At 41.8% G+C, this 17791-nt stretch overlaps 2 protein-coding genes across 6 annotated transcripts in view; one reads left to right on the top strand and one right to left on the bottom strand.

The window, feature by feature from the left end:
* LOC116617900 (transient receptor potential cation channel subfamily A member 1) overlaps nt 1-8595 on the top strand; it is a 22221-nt gene extending 13626 nt beyond the window's left edge. For 2 of the 4 annotated variants that reach the window (XM_032381065.2, XM_032381066.2), the window contains exons 18-30: nt 342-401; nt 831-914; nt 1342-1412; nt 2175-2307; nt 3162-3260; nt 4004-4170; nt 4354-4414; nt 4789-4863; nt 5374-5418; nt 6080-6250; nt 6540-6608; nt 6926-7158; nt 7260-8595. In XM_032381065.2, coding sequence (XP_032236956.1) covers nt 342-401; nt 831-914; nt 1342-1412; nt 2175-2307; nt 3162-3260; nt 4004-4170; nt 4354-4414; nt 4789-4863; nt 5374-5418; nt 6080-6250; nt 6540-6608; nt 6926-7158; nt 7260-7332 — 1341 coding nt within the window. In that variant the 3' untranslated portion in view covers nt 7333-8595. Of the gene's footprint in view, nt 1-341; nt 402-830; nt 915-1341; nt 1413-2174; nt 2308-3161; nt 3261-4003; nt 4171-4340; nt 4415-4788; nt 4864-5373; nt 5419-6079; nt 6251-6539; nt 6609-6925; nt 7159-7259 lie in introns of those variants that run through there. The other 2 variants (XM_032381067.2, XR_004295931.2) reach the window with 2 other exon arrangements.
* The window catches only part of LOC5511714 (DNA topoisomerase 3-alpha), a 27916-nt gene continuing 18391 nt past the window's right edge, over nt 8267-17791 (bottom strand). Inside the window, exons 15-36 of one of the 2 annotated variants that reach the window (XM_048719718.1) lie at nt 17133-17239; nt 16790-16849; nt 16432-16482; nt 16209-16283; nt 16043-16093; nt 15464-15542; nt 14993-15106; nt 14665-14734; nt 13653-13681; nt 13321-13379; nt 12927-12990; nt 12435-12525; nt 12246-12284; nt 11898-12071; nt 11155-11255; nt 10756-11089; nt 10434-10510; nt 10003-10143; nt 9759-9789; nt 9233-9277; nt 8607-8833; nt 8267-8385 (exon numbers count right to left, since the gene is read on the bottom strand). In XM_048719718.1, the coding sequence (XP_048575675.1) occupies nt 8351-8385; nt 8607-8833; nt 9233-9277; nt 9759-9789; nt 10003-10143; nt 10434-10510; nt 10756-11089; nt 11155-11255; nt 11898-12071; nt 12246-12284; nt 12435-12525; nt 12927-12990; nt 13321-13379; nt 13653-13681; nt 14665-14734; nt 14993-15106; nt 15464-15542; nt 16043-16093; nt 16209-16283; nt 16432-16482; nt 16790-16849; nt 17133-17239 (2054 nt within the window). In that variant the 3' untranslated portion in view covers nt 8267-8350. The remainder of the gene's footprint in view (nt 8386-8606; nt 8834-9232; nt 9278-9758; nt 9790-10002; nt 10144-10433; nt 10511-10755; nt 11090-11154; nt 11256-11897; nt 12072-12245; nt 12285-12434; nt 12526-12926; nt 12991-13320; nt 13380-13652; nt 13682-14664; nt 14735-14992; nt 15107-15463; nt 15543-16042; nt 16094-16208; nt 16284-16431; nt 16483-16789; nt 16850-17132; nt 17240-17791) is intronic. The other variant, XM_048719719.1, reaches the window with a different exon arrangement.

The following is a 17791-nucleotide window of genomic DNA, read 5'->3' as shown; positions in this document are numbered from 1 at the left end:
GGTAAAAGACGTGAGGTAATAGGCCTGAGGTAAAAGGCCTGAGGTAAAAGGCCTGAGGTAAAAGGCCTAAGGTAAAAGGCCTGAGGTAAAAGGCCTAAGGTAAAAGGCCTGAGGTAAAAGGCCTGAGGTAAAAGGCCTGAGGTAAAAGACGTGAGGTAAAAGGCCTGAGGTAAAAGGCCTGAGGTAAAAGGCCTGAGGTAAAAGGCCTGAGGTAAAAAGCCTGAGGTAAAAGGCCTGAGGTAAAAGGCCTGAGGTAAAAAGAAAAGACGGGAATTACATTTGCCGCTGGAGCAAAATCGTTGTTAATCCGCCATTACTCATTATGCCAATCATCAATCCAGGTTGTGATGGATAAATGCGTAATATACTCAAAGCATTTGAAGACAGATGATAATTTCTCGGTATGTAAACACGAATTACAGACTCTTACCTATACGCCTATTTTCAAAGATATTTCCATAGTTTAGCCTGCTAGCCGGCTCCCATCTCATTATTTTCGAATATTGGGAACCCTGTGCGCGCGCGAAGGCCGAGGTGCGCTGGGCCGAGGGTGCAAAGAAATTTTGACAGCTCACGCCTCGCTGAGGTCAAAGCGCAGCTAAGCGTGAAGTGGGCTAGATTCGAAAAGACGAAAAGAGGGGGTTTTTGTTGCCGGCTCTCATTTCTTTGCACCCTCGGCCCAGCGCACCTTGGCCTTCGCGCGCGCGCAGGGTTCCCAATATTCGAAAATAAAACATTTCCGAATAACGCACAACGAGAGCCGGCTAGCAGGCTACCCATAGTTCGGAGGTCCGGATGCAAGGTTGAGTGACAGCATTTACTTTCCACAGGTTACTTATAATTTTGAGTTCATGGAATCTTGTCCAGAAGGCAAGAAGATGAAGAAAATGGGCACACATTTCTTTGGGCCCCAGGTAAGGGATAAACATAGCTTACATACCATCTTGAAAAATGGAACATTCCACACATACCATATTATAGATTAGAAAGGGAACAGTGGAATTCCTAATTTATTACTGTCGACTGTATACTGTTTTCAAAATTTGTTTTGGTTTTCTGTTCCGTAAGTAAAACCATTCTGAGCCAATCAGAGTCTCGCTTTGTGCACTTCCCCGGCTTTCCTCTGGACGAAAACCAGACAGTGTCGCGACAGAAAGCCAGGCAACTGCACTAGGCGAGAGATGGCAATAATCTGATTGGCTTAAAATAATTTGACAGGCGGGACCGAAAATCCCAAAGGACAAAAAACAAATCGATGTTTTGAAAATGCGGCGTCGCGATACAACGGATTAGACAGTAATGATTTTCAGCGTTCTAATGATTCTCATGATTTCTGTTTAGTGTATGCTTGAGCATCGTCACCGTGAACTTCTATTCCATCCCTTAGCGAAAGAGCTCATCAATAGAAAATGGTAACCTTGTAAAAATCAGCCTTCTTTATTGTACAATTTTTTTGTCCGACTTGCGTTATCTGTTTTTCCCTTTTTGGAGAATCTGTATCGATACGTTTATTTATACGGGCTAGCCTGCGTAGCGGCTCTAGGAAACAGGAGGCCTATCACGCCATTTGCTGATCCATTTACCCACCTGCCTTTGCCTTCACTTCCCCTGTTTACCCCAGAGACCGCGGAGCAAAGTGGATGGGCTGACAATTGAACAAAAAAAAATATTATATTGAAAAACGAGAAGAAATAAATTATAGTACCCTAAATGATCTAATAAACGCTCCCGATCTAAAGAACGCCTCCTATCCAATGAACACCTCACCCTGAGCTTAAAAGTTTGTATTGAACGCCCCTGCCTAATAAACGCCCCCACCCCCCACCCCCCGCCCTCCCCTACCCTTCCTCCAAGCTGAAAAACAAACGACATAGGAATTCTAGTAATATAAATCAAATTCAATTACCTTTTTGCTTAATCTGAGCCGTGGCTTTTACTGGGTGACACTTGCTCAATGTCAAGAATCGCTTGTTACGTTGTTCCTATCTATTGAACGCCCCCCTCGGACCATCGAAATTTAAAAACTTCCCGCGCCGGGCGGTTATTAGATCATTTGCGGTATTAGACTTGTTTCTGTCGCAAAAAGTGGTGTGGCCACTCCCCTCAGTCCCCCCCCCCTCTGCGGTGCCTGTACCCGTGAGCTCGCTATCACTGAAAATGAATTTCTTCTTAAGGGTAACGGTGATAGTTCCGATTCTCTGGCTGTATGTTGTCATCTACGCGGCGTTCATCTTGAATCTCTCAAACTCGATGACCTGCTTCCGCAATTACGACCTGACGACAGGAGAGTACAAGGGAACAGGAGGGGTAAAATATCTTGCACGGTTAAAGAGATATCTTGCACGGTTAATGCACGGTGAAAGATATATCGTGTACAGATAAAGAGATGTCTTGCACGGCTAAATAGTTGTCTTAAACGGTTAATGTACGGTTGAAAGATATATCTTGTACGGTTAAAGAGATAACATCGTGCGAATGGAAATGGAATGAAAGGGTGAAAAACAAAAGTACACTCCATTTACCTTGTTGGATTTTTTTTTTAATTTCCCACATCATCAATGCATGAGTGAAATTTAGAAACTAAATCTCTCTCATCATTATGCATGAGGGAAATTTAGGATCATCTATTGTTTTCGAGGGAATATCGCTAGTAATCGTCCCTCCGAAAACAAAAGAATCCGAGGTGATCATGGTATTACTTTGTTGAAGCAAACAGGAAGATTTGCGATCTTATTTAAGACAAGTATTTGCACAAGAAACCAAGTGCCGCTAATAACAGCCACTTTCCTCCGTGTTACCCTTAATCTTACTCCCTGCCTTTTTACCTTTCTTTATGATATTTACGCAAAAGGGTCCTTGCGCTAGGAAATCACGTGACATTTCTGGGTGACAAATTCAAAACAAAAACATCAAACAAAAAAATCAGAAATGACTGCGCCCGTCACACCAGCGAACGACAATAAAAATAAAATCTTTAAATAAAACTAAACTCTTTCTGAAAAAAAAAAAGAATTTTGGCTTTTTTCGTAAGCGCTAAATAAGTTGCTTCATGTTGCTGTTATTTTGCCGCTAAAAGCCAGAGCGCGCGCTAGTTTGCCACCCAAACAGTCAAGTGATCTCTTAGCGCAAGTCCCCTATTATCTCAATTTCTGATTTTACAGAGCATGTGCACACCAGAATCCCTTCAAATTCAAAGCATTGTGTTGGGCACACTGTCAGCCTTGTCTATCCTTGGACATTTCTATCGAATGATCGTTGAGGTAAGATGGGACTTGGGCGAGGATAAGGTAGGATTGCAAACAAAGCTTGTAAGCAGCAATACTTGATATAATTTGTTTTGTCGTTGCTATTGTCCTGGGTGTGTCTTAGCTGGTCGGCATATTTATTAAGTGAAGTAAGCAATCCTAGCGGTCATTTTGACCCGCTCGCTATATTGTAAGCACTGTTTTATGTTTATCACTGTTTTATTCTGGCAAAAGCCTTATAGTTATAGTTACTACAACAATTTTATTATTATTCAATAATTGGAAGACAAAGTATGTAAAGAAATATGGAATAGCCATCCATGAACAAGGTTTTAAACATAATTTACCAAATTCAATCGAAAATATCACAATATATCGAAACAAAAACTAGCCGAAAGCAATAGATTCTATCACACTTGGAATTTTTGTAATACCACAAAACGGCGGCTTACAGAGATGTTTTCGTTACCTTCAAAACAGTATGGGAACTCTGTGTTTGGTGAAGAAACCTTTAAGGGACGAACCTTTAGAACAGTGAAGGGGTCGGGGTGGGGAGGTTTCAGTCGTGTATGATTTTTTTTGTCCTTACCCACCCCCCCCCCCCTCCCTACAACCCGCCCCTTTCATTTTTCTAATGGTCCGCCCGTTAAGAAACACCGACAGACAGATCAATCTTGTCTTCCCTTGAAACGTTCTCTCACACGGGGTTTCTTTAAATCTTTAAAATTTTTAAAAACGTCTGCTTGATTCTATTTCAGGGATGGGGATACGCAGAGAAAACAAGCCTGCTGAAACTGACCACTTTTTTATTTGCCCTCATCACGTCTGTGATGGGGGTTTTTCCTGAGTTTCGTGTCAATCAATTCTCATTTGGCGTCATTACTGTGCTGTTTGCATTCTTAACCGCATCCTTCTTGATCCAAAGGTAAATTTTTAAGATAAAACAATAATATGGATAGTGACAACAACAATTATATAATAAAACACTAATAATGGTCATCCCTTTGGAAAACGTCTAACATGAGCCTTTTGCGCCCCCTCCGGTTAAAAATCCAGGCTATGCTCCTTACTAGGCTAAATTGACATTTTGTCAAGTTTTGTTTTGCAGTTTATTCACGTCCGGAATATACGTCACCATGTTGTTCGTCGTGTTAAAGACTCTTCTTAAGGTAAACCGTGACGATTGCCTGTGTAGGTAGGAGGTGTACGTATCCAAAACAAAAATCCCCCTAGATACTAGGCGGTACCGGGCGGGCTGAGGAAGGGGGTGGGCGATGTGGGACGTACCTGAAAGGTTTGGGGTGGGGATGGGGGTGATGTGGGCCGTACCTAGCGGGTCTGGGGTGTGGATGGGCGATGTGGGCCGTACCTAGCGGGTCTGGGGTGTGGATGGGCGATGTGGGCCGTAGCTAGCAGGTTTGGGATGGGGGTGGGGTGGAGTTGCAGCAGATGCCTCTCCAATGACGAAAGAAGAAAAAGTAGATATTACAATTTTACTTGTAGTATTCTCTCCTAGCGTTCTTTTCATCCTTTTCGTCCCCAGGTGGTCATACTTTTCATGGTTCTGTTCATGGCATTTGCCGTCATCTTTTCGGTGTTGATCTCCCGTCCTGATCCGGTAAGAGCAACACGCATACCTACTTTAGGTTTAGTCTTCAACAAACGTTCTTAACCCAAAACCCTGAGAATAGTGGAATTGAAAAATGGACATTGTACCTTCAGGCTAGAAGGGTCGCGACAAAGCCGTGCAGGGGGTTAGGGAGAGAAACCTTGATACTCTGTGTTCCCGAGAATGTGGAACATCCTCAGAACCTATTCCAATGCTTCACTCTTCACACTAAATCTCAGAACAAATCAAATTGATCAAGGCCGACCTCTGTCCTAGTCCTTAGACCCTAATCAGAACGAGAACATCATATTCCACATTATAAACACAGGCACATACACAAAGTGCGCGAAAACCCCTCTTGGCCGCCAGAAAGTGGGTCATTTTTTGTTGTAGGATCGTCAAATTCTATGCTTTTTCCATATTATGACTTTGACAGTGCACTCCCAATTAGCCAACACTGGGTAGGCGGCGCCTGATGAAAACATTATTCATTGATAACTTGGTCATTCCTTTGTCTAGCAACTTTATAGGACGATTGCACGGAATAAAACAGTCCAAATCGAGGTAAGATTGGAAAGCTCAGGTTCTAATCCTGGCACCTCATGGCGACTTTCTATTAACAAAACACGCTGCTCTAAAGGTCACCCAAAATACTTTCATGAACTTTGATGTTCTAACGTTCGGCGGATAAACGGCTGAAATGCATCAGATTGCATTTCATGTCTGGCTGAATGTTTTTTGCCGTCCATTACATGACGGATGCCGTTCTCCGTCTCTGCTTTTCGTATAATTTTCAAGACCCCCCCCTCCCCCCCCCCCCCTATGGGAGCCTAGGTGGCGCAGTTGGCAGAGCGTCGCTCTGTAGTGCCTGTGCCCCTCACCACAGGTTTCCCGGTCGCTCTGTAGTGACTGTACCCCTCACCACTGGGTTCCGGATTCGATTTCCTGTTCCGACGTGATTTGATTTTGTTATTGCTCGTCTTTGTTCCAAGGGTTTTTCTCTCACAAATGCCCGCTCCCCCCCCCCCCCCCTAAAAACAACTTCGATCTAAGCTGTGTTTGTGGTCAGACATGAATCGCATGGCGGTTGCCTGAGGCGCTTTCTATGCCTTTGACTCGACCAAGTTCTGCAAATCTGCGCGCTCCTCTCCTTTGTTAGGGAAATGTCGACTTCAGAGGTTAATCGCATGCTTAATAAGATCTCCTTGTTGAATCCTAATTTCAGCAACCGTTCCAGACGCTCTACTTGTCAATTCTCAAAGTGGCTGCCATGACGATAGGAGAATTGGAGTATACGCGATTCTTTGTCGAGCAACATAACACCTACCCGACCCTCACAAACGCCATCTTTATCTGCTTTTGCGTCTTTATGCCAATCGTGTTGATGAATCTTCTCGTAAGTACCAGTCAAGCCCCAAAAGTTTTGACCGGGTTTCCTTAGGTTGTAAATGCTGTGACGTCACAGGAAACCATCTCTTCCCAGATCCCACGCTCTCTTACTTTCTCCAATTGGATTTAGTACCTCTCTCCATGCAATGTCATCAAAGGTTCATTTTAGTTGCTTGCTACTCTCATCTGATACTGCATATACAGTAGATAATTTACTTAGTCCCCCCCCCCCCCCACACACACACACAAACTTTCCTTGCAGGTCATTATGTATTTCTATTTGTTCTCTTCTGCAGATAGGCTTAGCGGTTGGTGATATTGAGTCCGTTCGCATTAATGCCGAGGAGCAGTTGATGGCTCTTAAGGTACAGCAAGCTCAAGACCAACCCACAATCGCCTACCAACCAAACTAATGAGTCAACTCTTCATCCGGCCATGCATTCCTATGTTACCAAATAACTGAAAATAATCTTTTTTTTTCTCTTAAATCTTTGAGTTTTTAGGGCAGACGTCATTATATTCTGCATATTTATATATTTGCGGCGTTTTTCAAGTTTAATAGATTTGATAAATATTGCTTGTTCGATTGTATTTTTAGGGGGGAAGGGGGTGGTGCAAGACAAATGATTGTTCCCACATGGATCACATGTGCTCTTTTTAACGCTTGAGTCTTTTTTCTTAGATACATGCGATCTACACCACGACACGCCAGCTTCCAGTAGCAATAACACGCCGATTTTACAAGCCCACGGTAATCAGGTATCCCAACCGTGAGATCAGATCACTGTGGACGCGGTTAAAAGGTTTAGGTGACATACTGTTGCTAGGCAACGAGCAGGAAGCAACGGAGAATCGCGCAAGCGATATGGAACGGGTCAGCAGTCTTACAGTTAGGATGCAGGAGCAAGAGGAGAGGTGAGCCCTATAGTTCAATTTTCCATACTTATAAACTGTTTCCTCTCGTGTAGATTATTCCCACTTCTACTAACAGACACCCTTTGGTTTTTAATCCATAGGATGAAGGCTCTTCTTACAGAGGTGTCGCAGCAACGAGAGATTCTGAAGCGAATCATGAGCGCGCTTAGATGAGAAGATAGAAGAGTACTCTCCAATTGGTGGGGATGCCCCAAAAAGTTTTAATTAACATGCGAGGATCGCAGATTGACAAAGACTTCCTAACTAGGGGGATTCCATCGTGCTCTGATGTGCACTGAAGCATTTCTTTACCTGGTTTGCTAGTGAAGTTTATGTCAGTCAGCACGTTTATCGCAGTCTCATTGAGTTTTTTTGGCCTACTTCACAAAACTGCCAAGGTGGCCACGCTAGCGCGCGTCGCATGAAAAAACTGTCAAGATGGCCACGGTGGCGCGCGTGGCATGGTAAAACTGTCAAGATGGCAACGCTAGCGCGCGTCAAAATGTAAAAGATATCCTAGAGGAAAAAAAGGAGACAAATGATAATTTATAATTTAGCATGGCACGAGGGGAATTTAGTGATCAAATATACCCGCAACCGAGGGATGATTGGTTGACGTCCCGACGCCGCAGGCGCATACTCTGGTCTTTTGGCGCAGGGTCTATTCCTGCTCTAATCAGGAAGATGCCTTCTATTTGTTTCCCTGGTGAAAACTAGAAGAGGTATCTTGGTTCTAAATTTCTTTCATGCACTGATGTAGAGGGAAATTTAGAAGACAAAAGATTCTTTTGTCTTTTTCTAAATTTCCCTAATTATTAATGTATGAGGGAAATTTAAAAACTAAATGCCCCTATCATTAATACATAAGGGAAATTTAGAAACTAAATCTCCCTCATCATTAATGCATGAGTGAAATTAAGGACCATCTATTGTTTTCGAGGAAATTTCGTTAGTAATCGTCTCTCAGAATACAAAAGAATCCGAGGTGATCATGGTATCATTCAGTAAACGCCTATTTAAACAGCTCTTCTCAGTCTGAGGAAAGTGTGTGATAGAAGATCGGTATAAAAATGATCATTCAAAAGATAAAACAATTCTCAAACAATCAGTCGATTAGAGTAGTATATTTGCATATATATACATCTGTAATACACATACATGTTTCAATTCTATACAACTTTAAAATCTTGGGTCACCGATTCACGGGACATGTTCTCTTGGTGTGACCTAAAAACAAGCAAATTCATTTAAGGAATAACAGAACAATGAACTGCAGTACTAGTACCCTAAACAAACAGGGATGTTCTCTATAAACGAGTAAAAAACCTATAAATATTTCTAGGTTATGATTTTAGATACTTGTATCATCACAGTGTTGATCTGTATTTAGAAATCCCCAAATAACGGAACTATACTAATAGCAATCGCCACATTGTACAACATCGTACCTTCCTGGTGACAATTCCCGCATCGTTTCCTCTTCCTTCCGCCTCCTCCAGCGCCTCCCCGGGCCGCTCCGCCTGTCCCCCCTCTACTGCCCCCTCGTGACATGCCACGCCCTGTCCCGTCCTCGTCCTGGTCGGCCCATTTGAAGAAGCCACAGCTTTGGCCGATCGGTTTACTGCAGGAGTAGAAGGGGCGACCCTTGTTTGGACCATCTTTGTTGACAGTTCGGCTTTAAAAGCGAACATTTTACTTTTAATATGTAAATAAAGGCGACATGCACTAAAACATGTAACTTTTTAAGTAACAAATAACACAGAAATGGCTGCACCCGTCGAACGAGAAATAAATTCTTTCGATGAAAATGAGCCCTTTCTGACACAAAGCCCTTTCTGGGTTTATTCGTAAGCGCTGAATAAGTTCCGTTTTGTTGTTATTTTGCCGGCAAAGGACGGAGCGTGCGCGAGTTTGCCATCCAAAAAGTCACGTGGTTTCTTCTCCACTGAACATGACAAATCTTCCATCCTAATAATCATAATCTAATCCAAGCCCGTTCCTCAAAAATAACTTTTGAGCACCAAAATGGGGGTGGGGTATACATACGGGGGCTGATTTAAAAATAAACCCTTACCTTACAGCTGGCTGCCGACAGTTACACACAAGTTCATCACCGATGCTAGAAGCATCAAGAAAACACTATTATGAATCCCTGTATTTCTAACACATTTCTGTATAGACTACAAAGACCATGGTCATTTCACCAAAAGATGCCTTTTTCACATTCAGAAGTGTCCGCTGATGAGATGTTGGCATTTAAGACGGTACTGATGAGATTGTGTGACGGCACTGATGAGATTGCGTGACGGTACTGATGAGATTGTGTAACGGTACTGAAGAGATTGTTTGACGGTTTTGATGGATTGCGTGACGGTTGTGATGAGATTGTGCCACGGTACTGATGGGATTGTGTGATAGCACTGATGAAATTGTGTGACGGTATTAATGAGATTGCGTCACGGTACTGCTGAGATTGTGTCACGGTACTGATGAGATTTTGTGACGGTTCTGGAGAGACTGTTTGACGGTATTGATGGATTGCGTGACGATACTGTTGAGATTTAATGACCGTACTGATGCGATTGTGTGACGGAACTGACCTTTGTGAGTTTCCACCAGAACCACCGAAACCTGTAAAGATACCCATATCAGCCTCTTTTCAAAGTAACGTGTCACATGGGTGTACCAGAAGTATTGCAACTTCAGCGATAAACGCATTGCTCTAACGGAAGTAACGTCATTTCAACAATAAATACATGGTTCTACCGGAAATAACGTGAGTTTTGCGATAAGCCCGTGGTTTTACCAGAAGTAACGAGATGAACACGTGATCCAAGCGCTTACCTGAATCATTCCAAGAAGATGATCCATTGGTCGAGGACCACAGGGTTGGTCGAGGAGTGCTGGGTAACGGTCCGTTAGCGTCTGCCCAAAGGAAGAAATCGCAGCCGCCTTCCCGCTGGGAACATTTGTAGAACTGACGGCCTACAGAATTAAGCAAGAGGCACATAACGTATATATATGTATAACGCTTATATAGTTGGGACAATACACCCGACAGAATACGACAATATTCACGACTATGGAATCACATGGCATTTGTAGAACGGACGCCCAACAAAATACAACAAGAATCACATGGTATTTGTAGAACTGACCTCCTACAGAATACAACAAGATGCAAGGCATGCAAGGTGTGTAACGCATTGTGTTAATAGGGGCATAAGGATGGACAGACTTTCATAGTCAGCCGGCTCTAAGTGATCGACAATTACCTTGATTGGGACCGTCCTTCCTGACCGTCAGTTGAATAGCAGCGTTACCACAGGTACACACAATAGCATTTTCGTCACTGTAACAAACATAATAACTGTATCATAAAAATTTCATGCGCATACCAGCCAGAATCCTCTGGAACTTGGAATAAAACAATGCACAAACCTGTGAATACTTCATGATAATTAGAGTAGCTAACAAGACTAACTTATCAGGCGATGAGTTTAATCTTAATTAGAGTAGCTAACAAGACGTACCAATGGAATGTTATATTGAAGCAGGATGCTGCCTCTGGGTGGTTCTCGCTCACTTTACACTCACTTGTTATTTGAGTTGAATGAAGACATCCCATTCGGTGAAAACATCCCTGAGTCGACTGTTGTACTCAAATTCCCAGCAGAACTGGACGAATTGGTCTGAGAAGAACCAAACCGGTTTGTATTCTGTCCCCATGAAACATTTCCACTGAATCCATCAGTAAGTGGACTAGTTTGACTAGCATTAAACCGGCTTGACTGGTTTGATCCGGTTGTGCGGGTTCCTCTCCCCCTGCCTCGTCCTGAGGCACTGGTTTGACTTGCTCCAAACTGGCTTGACTGGCTTCGCCCCCTACTCTGACCTCGCGAAGGTTGTGACCCTCTTGTATTACCTCTAACTGTAATCAGAACCATGGTCAGAAGCCTAAAGTAGTTGTAGGTCGTGTTATTCAGTTCACAATACCTTGCTGCATCTGTCTGTTGTTCTGCACAACACGGCTAATGTCCTTGATATCGAGGGTTTCCGTAAGCATCTCATCACACCCGCCGATGCACCCAACGTACCTGACATAATCAATAAAAAAGGCCCACAATCACATGACAAAAACGTCACACAATCACACGACAAAAACGTCTTTCCTGCAATCACAAAAAAACGTCATGACGTTCACAAAATCACAGGAAACGTGTCATACAATCACATAAAATTACATACTGTAATGGTATCATGGGTGGTACGGAGTGATGTATACATACTGTAATGGTATCATGGGTGGTACGGAGTGATGTTTACATACTGTTATGGTATCATGGGTGGTACAGGGTGATGTATACATACTGTAATGGTATCATGGGTGGTATAGGGTGATGTATACATACTGTAATGGTATCATGGGTGGTACAGAGTGATGTATACATACTGTAATGGTATCATGGGTGGTACAGAGTGATGTATACATACTGTCAGAGTATCATGGGTGGTACAGGGTGATGTATACATACTGTCATGGTATCATGGGTGGTACAGAGTGATGTATACATACTGTAATGGTATCATGGGTGGTCAGAGTGATGTATACATACTGTCAGAGTATCATGGGTGGTACAGGGTGATGTATACATACTGTCATGGTATCATGGGTGGTACAGATTGATGTGTACATACTGTCTTGGTATTATGGGTGGTACAGGGTGATGAATACATACTGTAATGGAGTCATGGGTGGTACGGAGCCTCTCTTGAATGTGAATCTAAGCATGTGCACATCTCGCGGTCGGCACACAGGACACACAGACTCGTCCACAGTTAGTGCAAGAACAGACTTGGGAAGGAAGATGGACGCACGGCATTGTGGGAAACCCTGGCAGCCTATCATATAGCTAAAGACAAAATAAGATGTTGAATAAGGATTGGGCTAAAGAGAATTAGGTAAAGAGGATTGAGCTAAAGGTAATTAGGTAAGAAGGATGGAGGACAGACGACTTATTAGGCGCTTAAGTATAAGCCAGAAAGTTTCTTTGTCAGAAATGGCTAATTTAATTCAAATATTTTACTTTTTTCGTATTTCTCTGGTGTGACGGGCGCAGTCAGTTCTGTGTAGAAAATTCACCTAATTAGCTAGTGCGAGTCAACTATCGCATGCCCCCTTAATTATTTGTAATTCAGCTCACTTTACCGAAATATGCTGAGCGACCAATGGAATTAATATGGAATACAACAACGACAATGATAATTTTACTTGCCTTCCCTCCTTGGTTTTCCGTAGTGTCATTTGGTGCTGTTCGCATCTCGGACAAGGCCGAACTATCGGATCAGCAGCTAATGGATCAAGCTCTACAATAATCAAGAAAACAGAAGTCTGAAACTTGACATCACAAAAACAGAAGTTAGAAACGTGATATCACAAAACAGAAGTAAGAAACGTGACATCACAAAACAAAACAGGAGTAATAATATTGATATCACAAAACAGAAGTAAGAAACGTGACATCAAAAAACAAAACAGGAGGACATAATATTGGAAAAACAGAAGTCAGAAACGTGACATTGCAAAAAATGACAGACGCACAAAAAAATGAGGTCTATTTGTTTTATACAACCAAGAAAATGTTTTCCTATGTTACTATCAAGTTTTGGAGAGGGCGCTGAAGCCAAGCAAGCGTGTGTCCTCTGATAACATATGGACCCATGACCAATCAGAGCGCGCGATGCAGTGTAGGAGAAGGACCACTTACCTTGTTCGATAAAATCCGCTGGGTCACCAAAGTAGTTGGACAACGCTTGGTCAAGCTTTATCGCCTACGAAGAGGACATAAATATCTTAACTGTTAACATACCAGACAGAAAAAAAGCCCTTTAAAATAAATATATAGTACTTATATAGCGCATTTACAGTATCAGTTAAGTTCTGAACATTCACATTTGAAATCCCGATTTCATAACAATTTTTCATGGCATCTTGTGGTCAGACTTTTCTGATCTCTTTCCTAACTTATAGTTTTAGTACAAATCAAGGCACATGAGTTTTAAAGATCGGGGAGAGGGGTAGGAAGGGGGTATTGGAGGACTTCAGTACTTGAATTTCGTTAAAAAAGATGTAAAAAACATGGGCTTGCAAATAAGACTTACCTCTTGCGCCGCTTGGATGAAGTTCTCTTTGTATTTGGCAATTTGTTCACGAAGCACGACTACCAATTGCAATGAAAGTAATGGCGATTAAAAACATAACTACAAAGTAAATAATAAATCGTAACATCAAAAAAATGGACTACCACTACAATGTAGAAGTGCGCCGCAATGGATATAAACAAGATTAACAACATGGAGAATTGAAGACAAAGTATTGCAACCAAAAGAACAGGAAACAAAGGACATATGTAACAATAGATATGTTGCGGCTTTTTATGCAGGCGGCTGCTAAGAGCTGTAAGCAATGTAAAGGTGAACAAAACGAAACATACCTGCACCACTTTTCGTTCCATCACAAATTCTGTAAATCAAAGATTATATGATAAGCTATTATTAATGGTCAGCTTTGAATAGTCTGTAAACCATTGCTGCAGGCGATAACACGGTCTGATAGTAACTATACCTGGCACTAACTTCACACTTTCTGGTAATGGCTTCACACTATCTAGCAATGATCTCAGACTATCTGGCAGTGACCTCACACTATCTGGCAATGACCTCACAATATCTGGCAATGACCTCACACTATCTGGCAATGACCTCAGACTATCTGGCAATGACCTCACACTATCTGGCAATGACCTCACACTATCTGGCAGTGACCTCACACTATCTGGCAATGACCTCACACTACCCTGGCAATGATCTCACACTATCTGGCAATGATCTCAGACTATCTGGCAGTGACCTTACAATATCCGGCAATGATATCAGACTATCTGGCAATGACCTCACACAATCTGGCAGTGACCTCACACTATCTGGCAGTGACCTCACACTATCTGGCAATGATCTCAGACTATCTGGCAATGATCTCAGACTATGTGGCAGTGACTTCACACTATCTGGAAATGACCTCACACTTTCTGCTAGTGACTTCAAACTATCTGGGAATGACCTCGCACTTTCTGCTAGTGACTTTAAACTATCTGGGAATGACCTCATACTATCTGGCAAAGACCTCACACTATCTGGCAGTGACCTCACACCACCCTGGCACTGACCTCACACTACCCTGGCAATGATCTCAGACTGTCTGGCAATTGCCTCACACCATCTGGAAATTGCCTCACACTATCTGGAAATTGCCTCAAACTATCTGGCAGTGACCTCATACTATTTGGCAAAGACCTCATACTGTCTGGCAATGAGTTTGGATTATTTGACAGTAACTTGGTGCTCCAAGAATTGGACGCTTTGCACAATCTGGGTGAGTGCTTGAGGCAAAGGATACTTATAAGTAAAGGGCAATTGGGATGGAAAAACATAATTATCTGTACACACCTCTTCAAATCTGCTTCAAGTCCAGAGCGAAGTTTTGGCTTGGAAAACTCAAAGTGCATAAGATCATAGCCTAGAATAAGTTATAATTAATGTACAAATAGAATGGATAAGTCGTACGCTGAACAGAGGTCAAAACGTTTATGTTGTAAACAGGAAGGTAAAGTATGGGATGATAGTAAAGTGGAATGAAGATTAAGTAAGCCCTGTCAAGAAGAGAGATAAGACTTTTACCTTATATTCGCCGCAAAAATCTGGAACAAATAGGCCTACTATACATAACTGACTCTTTTCCTTGGATGTAAAAATCTAAAGCCTTGTCAATCCGTACCTTCCACAAGTCCCATTCCAAGTTGTCCTGGTAGAAACGTGCCATCTCCTTGCACACCGACATATGAGCGGCTCTTGATGGTTTCTATGTGGTCTGCATGGGTGGCGTCAGTGCCTGAGATTGCAGTAAGAATTTTATGAAAGGGGCACTTGTACGCTTGAAAGTAATTGTTATCTTTTATTGTGTCAAGTAGGCTTGAAAACAATCAAAATCGTGTGGAATAGGCACAATAACCATTCAGGTATAATAAATGACTTTACATCTTTCAAATAAATACAATGTGGCGGTTTAAACGTCTCCCGTTCAGTGGATAGAAATCGATTGAAAATTATAGTGGTTTTGGATTCTGGTAAAGGCTGCCATTTACTCATAGCTTGAGAAAACAAACTAGATCCTTTGCATATGATTCATTTAAAGACTTTCTGAGTAAAAACGTGTCTCATCCTTTGCAAATAAGGTTTTGGTCCTTACCTATTCCATGTTTTTCCATCAGTGCAATTAGGTCTGCCTCCGTCAGGAGAGGGGGAGGGGTGGTCTCCCCATCAACCATCTACAACAAGTAATCCTAGCATCATATTTTGGGGGTAGAAAACTTCCTATACATTATAGATGTTACACCTCACAATCAAACCAAAAAATGTTTCTGGAATATTATTTAGATCAACAGCATACAGAAAGTCGGAGGTGAAAAGAGGACCAAGTCACAATAACATTTCCGCTACACTTGCACGGCATAAAACCTTTTACCTATTAAAATAAACCTTGTGAGTTACTAGGTCAACAAAACATTAACAATGTCTCGTCTGTGTAGCGCATATGTCTGGTGATTTGAATAAGACAACTGAATGACACGCTGTGATTTGTAATCAAAACGGACATTTTGGCATATACTGCCTTGTTCACAGTACTTCGATATGGTTCTAAGATATGACTGGTGGTTCCTTTGCATATTATAAAATTCATCAGTGATCTTAGACCAATCGAAGCATACAGCATAAGAACACGCAGAGAGCAAGCAGCTATGTAGGGATGTATAAACCTTTCCTGCACCTCAATGGATGTTGGCTGGAACTCTTCGTTTGTTTCATAAACCGGGATGACCTGTAAGTCAAGGGTAATTATATAAGTGATGATCTACAAGGATCAAATGTGGTACTTATGTGTTTGGTATGGATACGTGTAACATTATTAAAAGAGAGTGATGCAAGTCCCTTACCTTTGTGCTCCACCTGTCATAAGGGTACACATCAAGATAGTTACGAGCTGTAATCATCAGGCCTGTTGCAGTGAACTGGAATACACCATTGACATGTCAAGGGTTAAAAAGATATCATACTTTCAAGGCAAGAGATTAAATCTAACAAAATTTCCTTCTTAAAGTTCTGAAATATGCCGTGGTTTAGAGGCACTTGTGGATAACTAAGAAATTAGGGTCTTACTTTTTCACCAGCGATATCAATCTCCACACTTGTCTCCCGTCCTTGCGCATCCTAAAAAACATGTTTTCTTTATTTAAAAGACTTGGAAGCTAACATGACATACTGTACGGGGTAACACAAGTTTGACAACTTATCGGAAATAAGGAAAGAAACAGGTATTACTGCTTACAAAATAAAGGCAACAGAACAAGATTGAAAGCATCAGTAGCTTGAACTTTTACTTGAAAATGAATTATTACGATTGAAAGTTAAAGGGGTTGAAACAGGCTGTGAAAAGTCCCTTTCCATTACTAGAATTTACATAAAACAATCATTTTTTCAGTTCCTTCGCAAAGGTAGTAAATCATCAAATACAAACCTGAGAACAGCATGCCAGGAAATGGCGCACAATGAACTCATACAGTCTCTTGTCATTACCCTATCAAAAATAAGTCAAGTTTACCTTGTTTTATACTGTATGTTTAAAATAACCTGTTAAATACTGTATAAGTCAAGTTTACCTATACTGTACATTCAATACCCTGTCTCAAGTAAAACTATATGAAATGATGTTAATGAGATGTCAGTGAGATTTCAGAAATGAAGTATCGATAAGTGCAAATATGCTGAAAAGTCTTTGTGTGAACTGACATAAAATAAACATAAAGAATCTACAGTACACTTGTGAAAAGTGACCCTCAGACATACAGTCAAATGCTTACCTGTAAGTTATTAGTGTATTGTGTGGGATGGATTGGGGGATGAGCATTATCTGTCTTGGATCCTTGACGAGGATTTGGTCCATTAGCTAACACATCGCTTGCAAACCCTGTAACAAACTCAATGTAAGAAATCATGGACTCAACAGCATTGAATGTTGCTATATTCTAATCAGCTGTATTTTCTGTTTTCATTAAGGCAATAAGACATTTCTTGTTGAAGGCACATTCTAAGGTAGCATTACTGCATGGGATTAAAAAAAACAGTGAAAAGAAGAAGGGGCAGTGGACCTGGAACCATCACAGAATATCTCCTGGCTATAGTACCATAACAGAATACCTCCTGGCTATAGTACCATCATAGAATACCTCCTGGCTATAGTACCATCATGGAATAGCTCCTGGGTATAGTACCATCACGGAATATCTCCTAGCTATAGTACAATCATGGAATAGCTCCTGGGTATAGTACCATCACGGAATATCTCCTGGCTATAGTACCATCACAGAATATCTCCTGGCTATAGTACCATCACAGAATATCCCCTGGCTATAGTACCATCACAGAATACCCCCTGGCTATAGTACCATCACAGAATATCTCCTGGCTATAGTACCATCACAGAATATCTCCTGGCTATAGTACCATCACAGAATATCTC

The sequence above is a fragment of the Nematostella vectensis genome, chromosome 12 (assembly GCF_932526225.1).
Source record: "Nematostella vectensis chromosome 12, jaNemVect1.1, whole genome shotgun sequence".
NCBI lineage: Eukaryota > Metazoa > Cnidaria > Anthozoa > Actiniaria > Edwardsiidae > Nematostella > Nematostella vectensis.
This window is presented reverse-complemented; position numbering and strand designations above follow the sequence as displayed.